General features: G+C 40.7%; 1 protein-coding gene across 1 annotated transcript in view; it reads left to right on the top strand.

Moving 5' to 3' along the window:
• DPYSL5 (dihydropyrimidinase like 5) overlaps nucleotides 1-21,989 on the top strand; it is a 263,062-nt gene that overhangs the window by 138,022 nt on the left and 103,051 nt on the right. The window contains exon 3 of the mRNA XM_053710991.1: nucleotides 18,095-18,253. Within this exon, the coding sequence (XP_053566966.1) occupies nucleotides 18,095-18,253 (159 nt within the window). The remainder of the gene's footprint in view (nucleotides 1-18,094; nucleotides 18,254-21,989) is intronic.

Below are 21,989 nucleotides of genomic sequence, written 5' to 3'. Positions count from 1 at the left end.
AACAACTTTCCAATTTACTTCTATTTTCTAATTTGTTTCAGTTACTTGGTATTCTTTGTTGAAGAAGCAGCAATGCACTACTGGGAGCTAGTTAATGCACCGAGTTGGCCAATAACATGAAGCATACATGTGCAGCCACCAATCAGCAGCTCCTGAGCCTACCTATGTATCCTTTTCAACAAATGATACCAAGAGAACAATACAAATTAGATAATAGAAGTAGGGAAGTTGTTTAAAATCACATGCTCTATCTGAATCATGATTAAAACAAATGTGGGTGTTATGTCCCTTTAAGGTGTATTTTTGTACATGAAATAGTAATTTTGTTCTGTGAAACCACAAGCCATTAAAGTGATCTCCTCCTTATCTTATCACTTTCTTCACACACAAATGTTTCCTTATCTCTGTATAACAAAGTACTTGGGGTCCAGTGGTCTAACACTCTCTGCTGTAGATGATCTAAGACATTTTGCAAGTTTTAGTTTGAGAAATGTTTATCTTGCTGTGCAGTTATGCATGTGAAGTACACATTGCATTAGAATGTTAAATAAAGCCACTAGCTTGTACAAGACTTCTCTCTATGCTGGCGAGGTTTTGATCATCAGTCGCTTACAGAGCACAACTGAAAATTAAAATGCTATTACTTATCTCCCCCACACCCACTGGAAGTGTGATTTCTTCTGCTGCCTATGTTTACACAGCTATTCTATAGCCAATACTTAAGTATTGACATTAGCAGTATAGGTGGGGCCACCACAGCAAAAGCAGATATTGCAAATGCTAAAATAAAGAAAAGGCGCTATTTGTAAACAATTAAATACACTCCTGCAGTTAAAATGGATTATTGAGAATGAATCATAGGGGAGACAATTTTTATAGTACACAATCCCTTTAAACGTCACACAGTTTTTGTATAATAATTAGGAATAACATTGTATTCGTCTTCTTGTTACATGAGCACGTCATACCTACATGGGTATTGATCCTTTTATTACTTCAAATAATATCTTGCTTGTCTCCTGGATCAAATAAAATAAAGTGTGTTCCGGTGTCTGATTTCAGCAAGAAACTTATGTTAAATCAATAAACCTTTGCAATAAATAGACAAAAATTATAATAGTTGTGTTCTTTACCTAACCTATAGTATCCTGTTGTTTATCCAGACTCACTTTACACAATACAGAACATTGTTGAATTTCAGCTCAGGACGACTCATTTTACTCCATTTGTTGCCTTGATGTACAATTTGCTGAATCACCATCCGTTATCCATGCAATTCCTTGGGCCAGTACATAAATATAAATTATACATTAGAGGACATGTTATCATGCTGGCTGTCTGGAAACAATATGTAGTGACTGAAGCTTTAATATTGCAGTTCTTCAGCTATATATTTTCATTATCCGAAGGGGACAGAAGTGTTACTCAAATCACCCTCCTGGCTTCGCTTGACTCTTGTCGGTATAATTGAATTGCACTGAGAACTGTCCACTGAAATAGGTGCTGAAATTGGAGAATTTAAGTGCCCCTGTGTGTGTCTTTACTAGTATAATGGGAGCTATCCATTGCTGTGGTGCTGAATATATGTGCAGTTGTGATGTACAAAGTACCTAGTATTTACTATATACCCTACTTGTAAATGTCCTCCTTTTCCTGATTATTTGCTCTCCATTTCATATGTATCTTGGTTTACAAAGTGCTTAGACATTAAACAAGTCCCTTAGCTATCAGAGGACGGCGAGTTAATGTTATACAGGCATTTAAAAACAGTCTCCCTCAATGAGTACACTATATACAGTATTTATAGAGATTGGTAATTAATACTAACCCTTCCATTTTCATCTAAAACAAAACAGCAGATATTTTTTTTACCTCTGTTAAGAGCTAACAGGTTGTTGTTTTATTGCCTCACCTACATTTAAAAGGTAATAAACAGATTTCCTTGAAAAGGGTCAAGGGTGCAATTACAGAAGTCCTTTATATCTATTTGAAAAGGAAACAGAACCTGTAATTTCAGGGATATATATCAATAAATTAGTGATTATTTAAAACATGGAACATTCATAAAAAAAATAGTATTTTGTTAATGTCAACTTCAAATTCTTGCTGTTTAAATGACATTAATATGTAGGAATTTTTTCTCTGCTTTTATTTTTTCATAAGTTATCTGATAATGTGTTAGGCCCCGTCTGGTTATCAAGTAGTCTAGTTGTACATCAGATTTGTTTTGTATCAGAAACTATATTGTGATGCATCGTATATATTCCAGCCCCTTGCATAAAAACATGCCTAACATCTTGCTGTAAAAAATAGCTTTTCTTGTACAATTACTGTATCTCAAACCCTCACTACTGACTTACAAGTAACTTCTGTATCACCCCCCCCCCCCCTGCATGTTTGTATATGTTTAAACCTTATTCTGCCCAAATCTCTCTCCAGCCTCACCTGTGTCACTAGCTCCATCAGTTCCTACATTATTCTGAGTGGCTGATTCACTAAAGCTCACTTTTCTCTCCATTATTTATTGAGTCAGCTTCATAGAATTGCATTAGAGGCCGGTGAACCTTTAGAAGGCTGGAGAGACCTCTTAGTGAATTTAGCCAACAGCTTTTGTGCCTTATCTCTCCCTGTTTTTCTAAATTACCGGAGATATGTACCACACCCGAGTACAACTTAGTACAGAAGCAGCCAGTAGCATCTACGTGCATCCCACTGAGACCGCTAGACTAGATCTTAACCTTTTAATGCTGTTATGCCGTTGTATTCTGTCACAAGGGCACTGGGCTTTAAAGCCGTTATGACGCAATACAACGTCATCGCAAACGGCTGTCCTGAAGCCTACTAGGCTTGCAGGATTTGATTGCGGTCTGGAGGGCTTTCCTAGCGTCTTAGGGACGCCCCCTAGACCCGATCCCATAATTGAAATCTCGATTTCAATTTGTCTACATCGGAACGCTGTTCTGATGTAGACTTTTTAGTCCAGTCATAAAAGGGTTAAAGGACCAGTAAATACAGTAGATACAGTAGATTTGCATAGTCAACAAATGCATTATAAAAAGACAATGCAATAGCACTTGGGGCCTATTTAATATGGTGCGAGCGGACATGATCCGATATTGCGGATCATGTCCACTGCACATCGATAAATAACGACAGCGTACGCTCTCGGCATTTATCATTGCACCAGCAGTTCTGGTGAACTGCTGGTGCAATGCCGCCCCCTGCAGATTTGCGGCCAATCGGCTGCTAGCAGGGGGTGTCAATCAACCCGATCGTATTCGATCAGGTTGATTTCTGTCTCCCGTCTCATAGAAGGCGGACAGGTTATGGAGCAGCAGTCTTTAGACCGCTGCTTCATAACTTCTGTTAGGCTCGCTGGAAACACGGGGCAACAAGCTCCATACAGAGCTTGATAAATATGCCCCTGAACCTCAAATGAGTAGCAGATTTTTTTTCTGACAAATGTTAAAGTTACGTCTATTTCCACTCCCCCTGTACCATGTGACAGCCATCAGCCAATCACAAATGCATACACGTACCATGTGACAGCCATCAGCCAATCACAAATGCATATATTTTGTGAATTCCTGCACATGCTCAGTAGGAGCTGGTGACTCAAAAAGTGTAAATATAAAAAGACTGTGCACATTTTGTTAATTGATGTAAATTGGAAAGTTGTTTAAAATGACTGCTCTATCTGAATTGTGAAGTTTAGTTTTGACTTGAGTGTCCCTTTAACAAGTATTGTTTCTATAAGACACACTTGGCACTTGCACCAGAGGCACCCAACAGCAAGAAATGTAAATATTATACAATGTGTATAATAATAATGCAAGATTACATTTATAGTAAACAACACCTACTCTGAGCAATCTGAGATCACTCTCAGGCCTAACACTGTGTGACCCCTGGGCTCAGGCATCCTTGTAGAGCATTTCTGCTAGATCAGTGGAGCTGTATGGATAGCGCAGAGATTTCACTTTAGCCGGAGTAACATGCGATGTCAGATGTCGCTGTCACTTCTTGTGAAACTAGTCCCAGTATAACCTGCATGTGAAACTAGTCCCAGTATAACCTGCATGTGAAACTAGTCCCAGTATAACCTGCATGTGAAACTAGTCCCAGTATAACCTGCATGTGAAACTAGTCCCAGTATAACCTGCATGTGAAACTAGTCCCAGTATAACCTGCATGTGAAACTAGTCACAGTATAACCTGCATGTGAAACTAGTCCCAGTATAACCTGCATGTGAAACTAGTCCCAGTATAACCTGCATGTGAAACTAGTCCCAGTATAACCTGCATGTGAAACTAGTCCCAGTATAACCTGCATGTGACGCTGTTTCAAATCAAACTCACCAGTTAAAAAAACAAATAAAGTAACGTTTGATACAGCCAATGTGCCCTTTGTGTGTTTGTGTCTTTTATTGTTGTATGAACCAATGCAGATGAACTCAACACTTTATTTGGGTGTTGTCCAGCCAGTAAGCAATATATACTCAGGTATCCACTTCCTGTTAGTTTCTCTTTAAACAGCTTTTACTTAAAGGACCACTCAATGCAGTAGAATTCCATAATTAACACGTGCATAATAAAAAAACAATGATATTACAGCTACTTTTAATTTCAAATAACAAGTAAAAAAAATTCTGACACATTTATTTTTTTTCAATTTTCCGTCCCCCTGTATCATGTGACAGACATCAGCCAATCACAGACTAGTATACGTATACCCTGTGAGCTTGTGCACACGCTCAGTAGGATCTTGTTCCCCAGAAAGTGTGAATATAAAAAGACTGCAAAAGTTGATAATGGAAGTAAATTGTAAAGTGCCTTAAATCTGCTGCTCTGTCTAAATCATAAAAGTTTATTTTGAATTGAGTGTCCCTTTAAAGGGACATTATACTTCTGGGCACAATTTCAATATTATGGTCACTACTAACTGCGTTTTCTCCTGTTCATGCAGCTCTCTTCAAAGTCATTCTCCTATTTTAATCCCTTTGCTCCGCCCCTGCATACTGGGCCGCTATCTTGAACCGTAGGTATTCTTGCACTCCATGACAGAAGCAGTGTACATTTATATATGAGGGGGGTACCCGGCTTTCTGACAACTGTATCATGTGGTTCAGGTTAGTGTGCATGATACAGAGAAGGAACTGTACATTTATATATGAGGGGGGTACCCGGCTTTCTGACAACTGTATCATGTGGTTCAGGTTAGTGTGCATGATACAGAGAAGGAACTGTACATTTATATATGAGGGGGGTACCCGGCTTTATGACAACTGTATCATGTGGTTCAGCTTAGTGTGCATGATACAGAGAAGGAACTGTACATTTATATATGAGGGGGGTACCCGGCTTTCTGACAACTGTATCATGTGGTTCAGGTTAGTGTGCATGATACAGAGAAGGAACTGTACATTTATATATGAGGGGGGTACCCGGCTTTCTGACAACTGTATCATGTGGTTCAGGTTAGTGTGCATGATACAGAGAAGGAACTGTACATTTATATATGAGGGGGGTACCCGGCTTTATGACAACTGTATCATGTGGTTCAGGTTAGTGTGCATGATACAGAGAAGGAACTGTACATTTATATATGAGGGGGGTACCCGGCTTTATGACAACTGTATCATGTGGTTCAGGTTAGTGTGCATGATACAGAGAAGGAACTGTACATTTATATATGAGGGGGGTACCCGGCTTTATGACAACTGTATCATGTGGTTCAGCTTAGTGTGCATGATACAGAGAAGGAACTGTACATTTATATATGAGGGGGGTACCCGGCTTTATGACAACTGTATCATGTGGTTCAGGTTAGTGTGCATGATACAGAGAAGGAACTGTACATTTATATATGAGGGGGGTACCCGGCTTTATGACAACTGTATCATGTGGTTCAGGTTAGTGTGCATGATACAGAGAAGGAACTGTACATTTATATATGAGGGGGGTACCCGGCTTTCTGACAACTGTATCATGTGGTTCAGGTTAGTGTGCATGATACAGAGAAGGAACTGTACATTTATATATGAGGGGGGTACCCGGCTTTATGACAACTGTATCATGTGGTTCAGCTTAGTGTGCATGATACAGAGAAGGAACTGTACATTTATATATGAGGGGGGTACCCGGCTTTCTGACAACTGTATCATGTGGTTCAGGTTAGTGTGCATGATACAGAGAAGGAACTGTACATTTATATATGAGGGGGGTACCCGGCTTTCTGACAACTGTATCATGTGGTTCAGGTTAGTGTGCATGATACAGAGAAGGAACTGTACATTTATATATGAGGGGGGTACCCGGCTTTATGACAACTGTATCATGTGGTTCAGGGTAGTGTGCATGATACAGAGAAGGAACTGTACATTTATATATGAGGGGGGTACCCGGCTTTATGACAACTGTATCATGTGGTTCAGGTTAGTGTGCATGATACAGAGAAGGAACTGTACATTTATATATGAGGGGGGTACCCGGCTTTATGACAACTGTATCATGTGGTTCAGCTTAGTGTGCATGATACAGAGAAGGAACTGTACATTTATATATGAGGGGGGTACCCGGCTTTATGACAACTGTATCATGTGGTTCAGGTTAGTGTGCATGATACAGAGAAGGAACTGTACATTTATATATGAGGGGGGTACCCGGCTTTATGACAACTGTATCATGTGGTTCAGGTTAGTGTGCATGATACAGAGAAGGAACTGTACATTTATATATGAGGGGGGTACCCGGCTTTCTGACAACTGTATCATGTGGTTCAGGTTAGTGTGCATGATACAGAGAAGTAACTGTACATTTATATATGAGGGGGGTACCCGGCTTTATGACAACTGTATCATGTGGTTCAGGTTAGTGTGCATGATACAGAGAAGGAACTGTACATTTATATATGAGGGAGGTACCCGGCTTTATGACAACTGTATCATGTGGTTCAGCTTAGTGTGCATGATACAGAGAAGGAACTGTACATTTATATATGAGGGGGGTACCCGGCTTTCTGACAACTGTATCATGTGGTTCAGGTTAGTGTGCATGATACAGAGAAGGAACTGTACATTTATATATGAGGGAGGTACCCGGCTTTATGACAACTGTATCATGTGGTTCAGCTTAGTGTGCATGATACAGAGAAGGAACTGTACATTTATATATGAGGGAGGTACCCGGCTTTATGACAACTGTATCATGCGGTTCAGCTTAGTGTGCATGATACAGAGAAGGAACTGTACATTTATATATGAGGGAGGTACCCGGCTTTATGACAACTGTATCATGTGGTTCAGGTTAGTGTGCATGATACAGAGAAGGAACTGTACATTTATATATGAGGGAGGTACCCGGCTTTATGACAACTGTATCATGTGGTTCAGGTTAGTGTGCATGATACAGAGAAGGAACTGTACATTTATATATGAGGGAGGTACCCGGCTTTATGACAACTGTATCATGTGGTTCAGGTTAGTGTGCATGATACAGAGAAGGAACTGTACATTTATATATGAGGGGGGTACCCGGCTTTATGACAACTGTATCATGTGGTTCAGGTTAGTGTGCATGACACAGAGAAGGAACTGTACATTTATATATGAGGGGGGTACCCGGCTTTATGACAACTGTATCATGTGGTTCAGCTTAGTGTGCATGATACAGAGAAGGAACTGTACATTTATATATGAGGGGGGTACCCGGCTTTATGACAACTGTATCATGTGGTTCAGCTTAGTGTGCATGATACAGAGAAGGAACTGTACATTTATATATGAGGGAGGTACCCGGCTTTATGACAACTGTATCATGTGGTTCAGCTTAGTGTGCATGATACAGAGAAGGAACTGTACATTTATATATGAGGGGGGTACCCGGCTTTATGACAACTGTATCATGTGGTTCAGGTTAGTGTGCATGATACAGAGAAGGAACTGTACATTTATATATGAGGGGGGTACCCGGCTTTATGACAACTGTATCATGTGGTTCAGCTTAGTGTGCATGATACAGAGAAGGAACTGTACATTTATATATGAGGGAGGTACCCGGCTTTATGACAACTGTATCATGCGGTTCAGGTTAGTGTGCATGATACAGAGAAGGAACTGTACATTTATATATGAGGGGGGTACCCGGCTTTATGACAACTGTATCATGTGGTTCAGGTTAGTGTGCATGATACAGAGAAGGAACTGTACATTTATATATGAGGGGGGTACCCGGCTTTCTGACAACTGTATCATGTGGTTCAGGTTAGTGTGCATGATACAGAGAAGGAACTGTACATTTATATATGAGGGAGGTACCCGGCTTTATGACAACTGTATCATGTGGTTCAGGTTAGTGTGCATGATACAGAGAAGGAACTGTACATTTATATATGAGGGGGGGTACCCGGCTTTATGACAACTGTATCATGTGGTTCAGGTTAGTGTGCATGATACAGAGAAGGAACTGTACATTTATATATGAGGGGGGTACCCGGCTTTATGACAACTGTATCATGTGGTTCAGGTTAGTGTGCATGATACAGAGAAGGAACTGTACATTTATATATGAGGGGGGTACCCGGCTTTATGACAACTGTATCATGTGGTTCAGCTTAGTGTGCATGATACAGAGAAGGAACTGTACATTTATATATGAGGGGGGTACCCGGCTTTATGACAACTGTATCATGTGGTTCAGGTTAGTGTGCATGATACAGAGAAGGAACTGTACATTTATATATGAGGGGGGTACCCGGCTTTATGACAACTGTATCATGTGGTTCAGGTTAGTGTGCATGATACAGAGAAGGAACTGTACATTTATATATGAGGGGGGTACCCGGCTTTATGACAACTGTATCATGTGGTTCAGGTTAGTGTGCATGATACAGAGAAGGAACTGTACATTTATATATGAGGGGGGTACCCGGCTTTATGACAACTGTATCATGTGGTTCAGGTTAGTGTGCATGATACAGAGAAGGAACTGTACATTTATATATGAGGGAGGTACCCGGCTTTATGACAACTGTATCATGTGGTTCAGGTTAGTGTGCATGATACAGAGAAGGAACTGTACATTTATATATGAGGGGGGTACCCGGCTTTCTGACAACTGTATCATGTGGTTCAGGTTAGTGTGCATGATACAGAGAAGGAACTGTACATTTATATATGAGGGGGGTACCCGGCTTTCTGACAACTGTATCATGTGGTTCAGGTTAGTGTGCATGATACAGAGAAGGAACTGTACATTTATATATGAGGGGGGTACCCGGCTTTATGACAACTGTATCATGTGGTTCAGGTTAGTGTGCATGATACAGAGAAGGAACTGTACATTTATATATGAGGGGGGTACCCGGCTTTATGACATCTGTATCATGTGGTTCAGGTTAGTGTGCATGATACAGAGAAGGAACTGTACATTTATATATGAGGGGGGTACCCGGCTTTATGACAACTGTATCATGTGGTTCAGGTTAGTGTGCATGATACAGAGAAGGAACTGTACATTTATATATGAGGGGGGTACCCGACTTTATGACAACTGTATCATGTGGTTCAGGTTAGTGTGCATGATACAGAGAAGGAACTGTACATTTATATATGAGGGGGGTACCCGGCTTTATGACAACTGTATCATGTGGTTCAGGTTAGTGTGCATGATACAGAGAAGGAACTGTACATTTATATATGAGGGGGGTACCCGGCTTTATGACAACTGTATCATGTGGTTCAGCTTAGTGTGCATGATACAGAGAAGGAACTGTACATTTATATATGAGGGGGGTACCCGGCTTTATGACAACTGTATCATGTGGTTCAGGTTAGTGTGCATGATACAGAGAAGGAACTGTACATTTATATATGAGGGAGGTACCCGGCTTTATGACAACTGTATCATGTGGTTCAGGTTAGTGTGCATGATACAGAGAAGGAACTGTACATTTATATATGAGGGGGGTCCCCGGCTTTATGACAACTGTATCATGTGGTTCAGGTTAGTGTGCATGATACAGAGAAGGAACTGTACATTTATATATGAGGGGGGTACCCGGCTTTATGACAACTGTATCATGTGGTTCAGCTTAGTGTGCATGATACAGAGAAGGAACTATACATTTATATATGAGGGGGGTACCCGGCTTTATGACAACTGTAACATGTGGTTCAGCTTAGTGTGCATGATACAGAGAAGGAACTGTACATTTATATATGAGGGGGGTACCCGGCTTTCTGACAACTGTATCATGTGGTTCAGGTTAGTGTGCGTGATACAGAGAAGGAACTGTACATTTATATATGAGGGGGGTACCCGGCTTTATGACAACTGTATCATGTGGTTCAGCTTAGTGTGCATGATACAGAGAAGGAACTGTACATTTATATATGAGGGAGGTACCCGGCTTTATGACAACTGTATCATGTGGTTCAGGTTAGTGTGCATGATACAGAGAAGGAACTGTACATTTATATATGAGGGGGGTACCCGGCTTTATGACAACTGTATCATGTGGTTCAGCTTAGTGTGCATGATACAGAGAAGGAACTGTACATTTATATATGAGGGGGGTACCCGGCTTTATGACAACTGTATCATGTGGTTCAGCTTAGTGTGCATGATACAGAGAAGGAACTGTACATTTATATATGAGGGGGGTACCCGGCTTTCTGACAACTGTATCATGTGGTTCAGGTTAGTGTGCATGATACAGAGAAGGAACTGTACATTTATATATGAGGGGGGTACCCGGCTTTATGACAACTGTATCATGTGGTTCAGGTTAGTGTGCATGATACAGAGAAGGAACTGTACATTTATATATGAGGGGGGTACCCGGCTTTATGACAACTGTATCATGTGGTTCAGGTTAGTGTGCATGATACAGAGAAGGAACTGTACATTTATATATGAGGGGGGTACCCGGCTTTATGACAACTGTATCATGTGGTTCAGGTTAGTGTGCATGATACAGAGAAGGAACTGTACATTTATATATGAGGGAGGTACCCGGCTTTATGACAACTGTATCATGTGGTTCAGCTTAGTGTGCGTGATACAGAGAAGGAACTGTACATTTATATATGAGGGGGGTACCCGGCTTTCTGACAACTGTATCATGTGGTTCAGGTTAGTGTGCGTGATACAGAGAAGGAACTGTACATTTATATATGAGGGGGGTACCCGGCTTTATGACAACTGTATCATGTGGTTCAGGTTAGTGTGCATGATACAGAGAAGGAACTGTACATTTATATATGAGGGGGGTACCCGGCTTTATGACAACTGTATCATGTGGTTCAGGTTAGTGTGCATGATACAGAGAAGGAACTGTACATTTATATATGAGGGGGGTACCCGGCTTTATGACAACTGTATCATGTGGTTCAGGTTAGTGTGCATGATACAGAGAAGGAACTGTACATTTATATATGAGGGGGGTACCCAGCTTTATGACATCTGTATCATGTGGTTCAGGTTAGTGTGCATGATACAGAGAAGGAACTGTACATTTATATATGAGGGGGGTACCCGGCTTTATGACAACTGTATCATGTGGTTCAGGTTAGTGTGCATGATACAGAGAAGGAACTGTACATTTATATATGAGGGAGGTACCCGGCTTTATGACATCTGTATCATGCGGTTCAGGTTAGTGTGCATGATACAGAGAAGGAACTGTACATTTATATATGAGGGGGGTACCCGGCTTTATGACAACTGTATCATGTGGTTCAGCTTAGTGTGCATGATACAGAGAAGGAACTGTACATTTATATATGAGGGGGGTACCCGGCTTTATGACAACTGTATCATGTGGTTCAGGTTAGTGTGCATGATACAGAGAAGGAACTGTACATTTATATATGAGGGGGGTACCCGGCTTTATGACAACTGTATCATGCGGTTCAGGTTAGTGTGCATGATACAGAGAAGGAACTGTACATTTATATATGAGGGAGGTACCCGGCTTTCTGACAACTGTATCATGTGGTTCAGGTTAGTGTGCATGATACAGAGAAGGAACTGTACATTTATATATGAGGGGGGTACCCGGCTTTATGACAACTGTATCATGTGGTTCAGGTTAGTGTGCATGATACAGAGAAGGAACTGTACATTTATATATGAGGGGGGTACCCGGCTTTATGACAACTGTATCATGTGGTTCAGGTTAGTGTGCATGATACAGAGAAGGAACTGTACATTTATATATGAGGGGGGGTACCCGGCTTTATGACAACTGTATCATGTGGTTCAGCTTAGTGTGCATGATACAGAGAAGGAACTGTACATTTATATATGAGGGGGGTACCCGGCTTTCTGACAACTGTATCATGTGGTTCAGGTTAGTGTGCATGATACAGAGAAGGAACTGTACATTTATATATGAGGGAGGTACCCGGCTTTATGACAACTGTATCATGTGGTTCAGCTTAGTGTGCATGATACAGAGAAGGAACTGTACATTTATATATGAAGGGGGGTACCCGGCTTTATGACAACTGTATCATGTGGTTCAGGTTAGTGTGCATGATACAGAGAAGGAACTGTACATTTATATATGAGGGGGGTACCCGGCTTTATGACAACTGTATCATGTGGTTCAGCTTAGTGTGCATGATACAGAGAAGGAACTGTACATTTATATATGAGGGGGGTACCCGGCTTTCTGACAACTGTATCATGTGGTTCAGCTTAGTGTGCATGATACAGAGAAGGAACTGTACATTTATATATGAGGGGGGTACCCGGCTTTCTGACAACTGTATCATGTGGTTCAGGTTAGTGTGCATGATACAGAGAAGGAACTGTACATTTATATATGAGGGGGGTACCCAGCTTTATGACAACTGTATCATGTGGTTCAGGTTAGTGTGCATGATACAGAGAAGGAACTGTACATTTATATATGAGGGGGGTACCTGGCTTTATGACAACTGTATCATGTGGTTCAGCTTAGTGTGCATGATACAGAGAAGGAACTGTACATTTATATATGAGGGGGGTACCCGGCTTTATGACAACTGTATCATGTGGTTCAGCTTAGTGTGCATGATACAGAGAAGGAACTGTACATTTATATATGAGGGGGGTACCCGGCTTTATGACAACTGTATCATGTGGTTCAGGTTAGTGTGCATGATACAGAGAAGGAACTGTACATTTATATATGAGGGGGGTACCCGGCTTTATGACAACTGTATCATGTGGTTCAGGTTAGTGTGCATGATACAGAGAAGGAACTGTACATTTATATATGAGGGAGGTACCCGGCTTTCTGACAACTGTATCATGTGGTTCAGGTTAGTGTGCATGATACAGAGAAGGAACTGTACATTTATATATGAGGGGGGTACCCGGCTTTATGACAACTGTATCATGTGGTTCAGGTTAGTGTGCATGATACAGAGAAGGAACTGTACATTTATATATGAGGGGGGTACCCGGCTTTATGACAACTGTATCATGTGGTTCAGCTTAGTGTGCATGATACAGAGAAGGAACTGTACATTTATATATGAGGGAGGTACCCGGCTTTCTGACAACTGTATCATGTGGTTCAGCTTAGTGTGCATGATACAGAGAAGGAACTGTACATTTATATATGAGGGGGGTACCCGGCTTTATGACATCTGTATCATGTGGTTCAGGTTAGTGTGCATGATACAGAGAAGGAACTGTACATTTATATATGAGGGGGGTACCCGGCTTTCTGACAACTGTATCATGTGGTTCAGCTTAGTGTGCATGATACAGAGAAGGAACTGTACATTTATATATGAGGGGGGTACCCGGCTTTATGACAACTGTATCATGTGGTTCAGCTTAGTGTGCATGATACAGAGAAGGAACTGTACATTTATATATGAGGGGGGTACCCGGCTTTATGACAACTGTATCATGTGGTTCAGGTTAGTGTGCATGATACAGAGAAGGAACTGTACATTTATATATGAGGGGGGGTACCCGGCTTTATGACAACTGTATCATGTGGTTCAGGTTAGTGTGCATGATACAGAGAAGGAACTGTACATTTATATATGAGGGGGGTACCCGGCTTTATGACAACTGTATCATGTGGTTCAGCTTAGTGTGCATGATACAGAGAAGGAACTGTACATTTATATATGAGGGGGGTACCCGGCTTTATGACAACTGTATCATGTGGTTCAGGTTAGTGTGCATGATACAGAGAAGGAACTGTACATTTATATATGAGGGAGGTACCCGGCTTTATGACAACTGTATCATGTGGTTCAGGTTAGTGTGCATGATACAGAGAAGGAACTGTACATTTATATATGAGGGGGTACCCGGCTTTATGACAACTGTATCATGTGGTTCAGCTTAGTGTGCATGATACAGAGAAGGAACTGTACATTTATATATGAGGGGGGTACCCGGCTTTATGACAACTGTATCATGTGGTTCAGGTTAGTGTGCATGATACAGAGAAGGAACTGTACATTTATATATGAGGGGGGTACCCGGCTTTCTGACAACTGTATCATGTGGTTCAGGTTAGTGTGCATGATACAGAGAAGGAACTGTACATTTATATATGAGGGGGGTACCCGGCTTTATGACAACTGTATCATGTGGTTCAGGTTAGTGTGCATGATACAGAGAAGGAACTGTACATTTATATATGAGGGGGGTACCCGGCTTTATGACAACTGTATCATGTGGTTCAGGTTAGTGTGCATGATACAGAGAAGGAACTGTACATTTATATATGAGGGGGGTACCCGGCTTTATGACAACTGTATCATGTGGTTCAGGTTAGTGTGCATGATACAGAGAAGGAACTGTACATTTATATATGAGGGGGGTACCCGGCTTTATGACAACTGTATCATGCGGTTCAGCTTAGTGTGCATGATACAGAGAAGGAACTGTACATTTATATATGAGGGGGATACCCGGCTTTATGACAACTGTATCATGTGGTTCAGCTTAGTGTGCATGATACAGAGAAGGAACTGTACATTTATATATGAGGGAGGTACCCGGCTTTCTGACAACTGTATCATGTGGTTCAGCTTAGTGTGCATGATACAGAGAAGGAACTGTACATTTATATATGAGGGGGGTACCCGGCTTTATGACAACTGTATCATGTGGTTCAGCTTAGTGTGCATGATACAGAGAAGGAACTGTACATTTATATATGAGGGGGGTACCCGGCTTTATGACAACTGTATCATGTGGTTCAGGTTAGTGTGCATGATACAGAGAAGGAACTGTACATTTATATATGAGGGGGGTACCCGGCTTTATGACAACTGTATCATGTGGTTCAGCTTAGTGTGCATGATACAGAGAAGGAACTGTACATTTATATATGAGGGGGGTACCCGGCTTTATGACAACTGTATCATGTGGTTCAGGTTAGTGTGCATGATACAGAGAAGGAACTGTACATTTATATATGAGGGGGGTACCCGGCTTTATGACAACTGTATCATGTGGTTCAGGTTAGTGTGCATGATACAGAGAAGGAACTGTACATTTATATATGAGGGGGGTACCCGGCTTTATGACAACTGTATCATGTGGTTCAGGTTAGTGTGCATGATACAGAGAAGGAACTGTACATTTATATATGAGGGAGGTACCCGGCTTTATGACAACTGTATCATGTGGTTCAGGTTAGTGTGCATGATACAGAGAAGGAACTGTACATTTATATATGAGGGGGGTACCCGGCTTTATGACAACTGTATCATGTGGTTCAGCTTAGTGTGCATGATACAGAGAAGGAACTGTACATTTATATATGAGGGGGGTACCCGGCTTTCTGACAACTGTATCATGTGGTTCAGGTTAGTGTGCATGATACAGAGAAGGAACTGTACATTTATATATGAGGGGGGTACCCGGCTTTATGACAACTGTATCATGTGGTTCAGGTTAGTGTGCATGATACAGAGAAGGAACTGTACATTTATATATGAGGGGGGGTACCCGGCTTTCTGACAACTGTATCATGTGGTTCAGGTTAGTGTGCATGATACAGAGAAGGAACTGTACATTTATATATGAGGGGGGTACCCGGCTTTTTGACAACTGTATCATGTGGTTCAGCTTAGTGTGCATGATACAGAGAAGGAACTGTACATTTATATATGAGGGGGGTACCCGGCTTTCTGACAACTGTATCATGTGGTTCAGGTTAGTGTGCATGATACAGAGAAGGAACTGTACATTTATATATGAGGGGGGTACCCGGCTTTATGACAACTGTATCATGTGGTTCAGCTTAGTGTGCATGATACAGAGAAGGAACTGTACATTTATATATGAGGGAGGTACCCGGCTTTATGACAACTGTATCATGTGGTTCAGGTTAGTGTGCATGATACAGAGAAGGAACTGTACATTTATATATGAGGGGGGTACCCGGCTTTCTGACAACTGTATCATGTGGTTCAGCTTAGTGTGCATGATACAGAGAAGGAACTGTACATTTATATATGAGGGGGGTACCCGGCTTTATGACAACTGTATCATGTGGTTCAGGTTAGTGTGCATGATACAGAGAAGGAACTGTACATTTATATATGAGGGGGGTACCCGGCTTTATGACAACTGTATCATGTGGTTCAGTTTAGTGTGCATGATACAGAGAAGGAACTGTACATTTATATATGAGGGAGGTACCCGGCTTTATGACAACTGTATCATGTGGTTCAGCTTAGTGTGCATGATACAGAGAAGGAACTGTACATTTATATATGAGGGGGGTACCCGGCTTTATGACAACTGTATCATGTGGTTCAGGTTAGTGTGCATGATACAGAGAAGGAACTGTACATTTATATATGAGGGGGGTACCCGGCTTTATGACAACTGTATCATGTGGTTCAGGTTAGTGTGCATGATACAGAGAAGGAACTGTACATTTATATATGAGGGGGGTACCCGGCTTTATGACAACTGTATCATGTGGTTCAGCTTAGTGTGCATGATACAGAGAAGGAACTGTACATTTATATATGAGGGGGTACCCGGCTTTATGACAACTGTATCATGTGGTTCAGCTTAGTGTGCATGATACAGAGAAGGAACTGTACATTTATATATGAGGGGGGTACCCGGCTTTATGACAACTGTATCATGTGGTTCAGCTTAGTGTGCATGATACAGAGAAGGAACTGTACATTTATATATGAGGGGGGTACCCGGCTTTCTGACAACTGTATCATGTGGTTCAGCTTAGTGTGCGTGATACAGAGAAGGAACTGTACATTTTTGGCAGCTGCTGCATAGCTCAATGTTATTGCTGAGTATTGTTTAATATATTTTGTGTTAACTTTAAAACTGTGTAAAAAAATGTAAAGCACACAGTCAGTATTGTGCACAATAACCCCAAGCAAAAGGTACAGCTGTCATAAAGCCGGCAGCAGCACTTTTGTCACAAGATGTCACAATACCTAAGCACCAAGATGGCGCCCAGTATGTAGAGGCGGAGCTTCGGCAGCTGGAACCTTTATTATATAACAAGTTATTGGAAACACATTAAAGGGATACCATGATTTAGATAGAGAATATAGATTGAACAACTTTCCAATTTGATTCTATTATCTATCTTCATTGTCTTGGTATCCTTTTGTGAAGGAGCAGCAATGCACTACTGGGAGCTAGCTGAACACATTAGTAAGCCAATTACAAGAGGAATATATGTACAGCCACCAATTAGCATCTCCTTAACCTTCCTATGTGTACTTTTCAACAAAGAATATCAAGGGAACAAAGCAAATTAGATAAAATAAGTACATTTGAAAGTTGTTTTGAAGTTTCTGCTCTACCTGGATTTAAAGCTGCTGCAAAAGTGTTTTCTGAGGCATTGGAATTCTGTGAATACAAAGCCACTAGTAACAGCCACTAGTAAATCACACAGTATCCACGTTTTCAAATGGATTGGAATGACATTGAATTTGCAAACTGAGTACAAAAACATACAAGATATTTCACACAAGTCTCCTTTGGAATTTACGACCCCCCCCCCCATGTTTTCTTTAATGTTACTGAAGTTTTTATAGAAGCGGCTTTTGTATTTCATTTGTCATTTTGCCCCATGCAGGCAGCCCTTATGGGAGGTACCACTATGGTTATCGGACATGTTTTGCCAGACAAGGACATCTCCCTGCTGGACGCTTACGAGAAGTGCCGGAGCCTGGCAGACCCCAAGGTGTGCTGCGACTACGCTCTGCACATGGGAGTGACGTGGTGGGGATCCAAGGTAATGTCTCCAAGCTGTAACCATTCATTTCTAACCATTAACCTACTTATAAAAATGTGACACACCTTGCCTATCTGTCATTATTACGTTGTATGTCACTAAAAACCTTTTGCGACTGGGTAGTTATATTTATATAACCTAAATAATCTTTTTTACCCTCAGCGCTGGTTTTATGTAATTTACCATTTGCTGCCAGTTACAAATCTTTTTACCCTCAGCGTTGGTTTTATGTAATTTACCATTTGCTGCCAGTTACAAATCTTTTTACCCTCAGCGCTGGTTTTATGTAATTTACCATTTGCTGCCAGTTACAAATCTTTTTACCCTCAGCGCTGGTTTTATGTAATTTACCATTTGCTGCCAGTTACAAATCTTTTTTACCCTCAGCGCTGGTTTTATGTAATTTACCATTTGCTGCCAGTTACAAATCTTTTTACCCTCAGCGCTGGTTTTATGTAATTTACCATTTGCTGCCAGTTACAAATCTTTTTACCCTGAGCGCTGGTTTTATGTAATTTACCATTTGCTGCCAGTTACAAATCTTTTTACCCTCAGCGCTGGTTTTATGTAATTTACCATTTGCTGCCAGTTACAAATCTTTTTACCCTCAGCGCTGGTTTTATGTAATTTACCATTTGCTGCCATTTACAAATCTTTTTTACTCTCAGCGCTGGTTTTATGTAATTTACCATTTGCTGCCAGTTACAAATCTTTTTACCCTCAGCGCTGGTTTTATGTAATTTACCATTTGCTGCCAGTTACAAATCTTTTTTACCCTCAGCGCTGGTTTTATGTAATTTACCATTTGCTGCCATTTACAAATCTTTTTACCCTCAGCGCTGGTTTTATGTAATTTACCATTTGCTGCCAGTTACAAATCTTTTTACCCTCAGCGCTGGTTTTATGTAATTTACCATTTGCTGCCAGTTACAAATCTTTTTACCCTCAGCGCTGGTTTTATGTAATTTACCATTTGCTGCCAGTTACAAATCTTTTTACCCTCAGCGCTGGTTTTATGTAATTTACCATTTGCTGCCAGTTACAAATCTTTTTACCCTCAGCGCTGGTTTTATGTAATTTACCATTTGCTGCCAGTTACAAATCTTTTTACCCTCAGCGCTGGTTTTATGTAATTTACCATTTGCTGCCAGTTACAAATCTTTTTACCCTCAGCGCTGGTTTTATGTAATTTACCATTTGCTGCCAGTTACAAATCTTTTTACCCTCAGCGCTGGTTTTATGTAATTTACCATTTGCTGCCAGTTACAAATCTTTTTACCCTCAGCGCTGGTTTTATGTAATTTACCATTTGCTGCCAGTTACAAATCTTTTTACCCTCAGCGCTGGTTTTATGTAATTTACCATTTGCTGCCAGTTACAAATCTTTTTACTCTCAGCGCTGGTTTTATGTAATTTACCATTTGCTGCCAGTTACAAATCTTTTTTACCCACAGCGATGGTTTTATGTAATTTACCATTTGCTGCCAGTAACAAAACTTTTTACCCTCAGCGCTGGTTTTATGTAATTTACCATTTGCTGCCAGTTACAAATCTTTTTACCCTCAGCGCTGGTTTTATGTAATTTACCATTTGCTGCCAGTTACAAATCTTTTTTACCCTCAGCGCTGGTTTTATGTAATTTACCATTTGCTGCCAGTTACAAATCTTTTTTACCCTCAGCGCTGGTTTTATGTAATTTACCATTTGCTGCCAGTTACAAATCTTTTTACCCTCAGCGCTGGTTTTATGTAATTTACCATTTGCTGCCAGTTACAAATCTTTTTACCCTCAGCGCTGGTTTTATGTAATTTACCATTTGCTGCCAGTTACAAATCTTTTTACCCTGAGCGCTGGTTTTATGTAATTTACCATTTGCTGCCAGTTACAAATCTTTTTACCCTCAGCGCTGGTTTTATGTAATTTACCATTTGCTGCCAGTTACAAATCTTTTTACCCTCAGCGCTGGTTTTATGTAATTTACCATTTGCTGCCAGTTACAAATCTTTTTACCCTCAGCGCTGGTTTTATGTAATTTACCATTTGCTGCCAGTTACAAATCTTTTTACCCTCAGCGCTGGTTTTATGTAATTTACCATTTGCTGCCAGTTACAAATCTTTTTACCCTCAGCGCTGGTTTTATGTAATTTACCATTTGCTGCCAGTTACAAATCTTTTTACCCTCACCGCTGGTTTTATGTAATTTACCATTTGCTGCCAGTTACAAATCTTTTTACTCTCAGCGCTGGTTTTATGTAATTTACCATTTGCTGCCAGTTACAAATCTTTTTTACCCTCAGCGCTGGTTTTATGTAATTTACCATTTGCTGCCAGTTACAAATCTTTTTTACCCTCAGCGCTGGTTTTATGTAATTTACCATTTGCTGCCAGTTACAAATCTTTTTACCCTCAGCGCTGGTTTTATGTAATTTACCATTTGCTGCCAGTTACAAATCTTTTTACTCTCAGCGCTGGTTTTATGTAATTTACCATTTGCTGCCAGTTACAAATCTTTTTACCCTCAGTGCTGGTTTTATGTAATTTACCATTTGCTGCCAGTTACAAATCTTTTTACCCTCAGCGCTGGTTTTATGTAATTTACCATTTGCTGCCAGTTACAAATCTTTTTACCCTCAGCGCTGGTTTTATGTAATTTACCATTTGCTGCCAGTTACAAATCTTTTTACCCTCAGCGCTGGTTTTATGTAATTTACCATTTGCTGCCAGTTACAAATCTTTTTTACCCTCAGCGCTGGTTTTATGTAATTTACCATTTGCTGCCAGTTACAAATCTTTTTACCCTCAGCGCTGGTTTTATGTAATTTACCATTTGCTGCCAGTTACAAATCTTTTTTACCCTCAGCGCTGGTTTTATGTAATTTACCATTTGCTGCCAGTTACAAATCTTTTTACCCTGAGCGCTGGTTTTATGTAATTTACCATTTGCTGCCAGTTACAAATCTTTTTACCCTGAGCGCTGGTTTTATGTAATTTACCATTTGCTGCCAGTTACAAATCTTTTTACCCTCAGCGCTGGTTTTATGTAATTTACCATTTGCTGCCAGTTACAAATCTTTTTTACCCTCAGCGCTGGTTTTATGTAATTTACCATTTGCTGCCAGTTACAAATCTTTTTACTCTCAGCGCTGGTTTTATGTAATTTACCATTTGCTGCCAGTTACAAATCTTTTTACCCTCAGCGCTGGTTTTATGTAATTTACCATTTGCTGCCAGTTACAAATCTTTTTACTCTCAGCGCTGGTTTTATGTAATTTACCATTTGCTGCCAGTTACAAATCTTTTTACCCTCAGCGCTGGTTTTATGTAATTTACCATTTGCTGCCAGTTACAAATCTTTTTACCCTCAGCGCTGGTTTTATGTAATTTACCATTTGCTGCCAGTTACAAATCTTTTTACCCTCAGCGCTGGTTTTATGTAATTTACCATTTGCTGCCAGTTACAAATCTTTTTACCCTGAGCGCTGGTTTTATGTAATTTACCATTTGCTGCCAGTTACAAATCTTTTTACCCTCAGCGCTGGTTTTATGTAATTTACCATTTGCTGCCAGTTACAAATCTTTTTACCCTCAGCGCTGGTTTCTCCAACATAGGTGTGTCCGGTCCACGGCGTCATCCTTACTTGTGGGATATTCTCTTCCCCAACAGGAAATGGCAAAGAGCCCAGCAAAGCTGGTCACATGATCCCTCCTAGGCTCCGCCTACCCCAGTCATTCTCTT

The sequence above is a fragment of the Bombina bombina genome, chromosome 4 (assembly GCF_027579735.1).
Source record: "Bombina bombina isolate aBomBom1 chromosome 4, aBomBom1.pri, whole genome shotgun sequence".
Taxonomy (NCBI): domain Eukaryota; kingdom Metazoa; phylum Chordata; class Amphibia; order Anura; family Bombinatoridae; genus Bombina; species Bombina bombina.
This window is presented reverse-complemented; position numbering and strand designations above follow the sequence as displayed.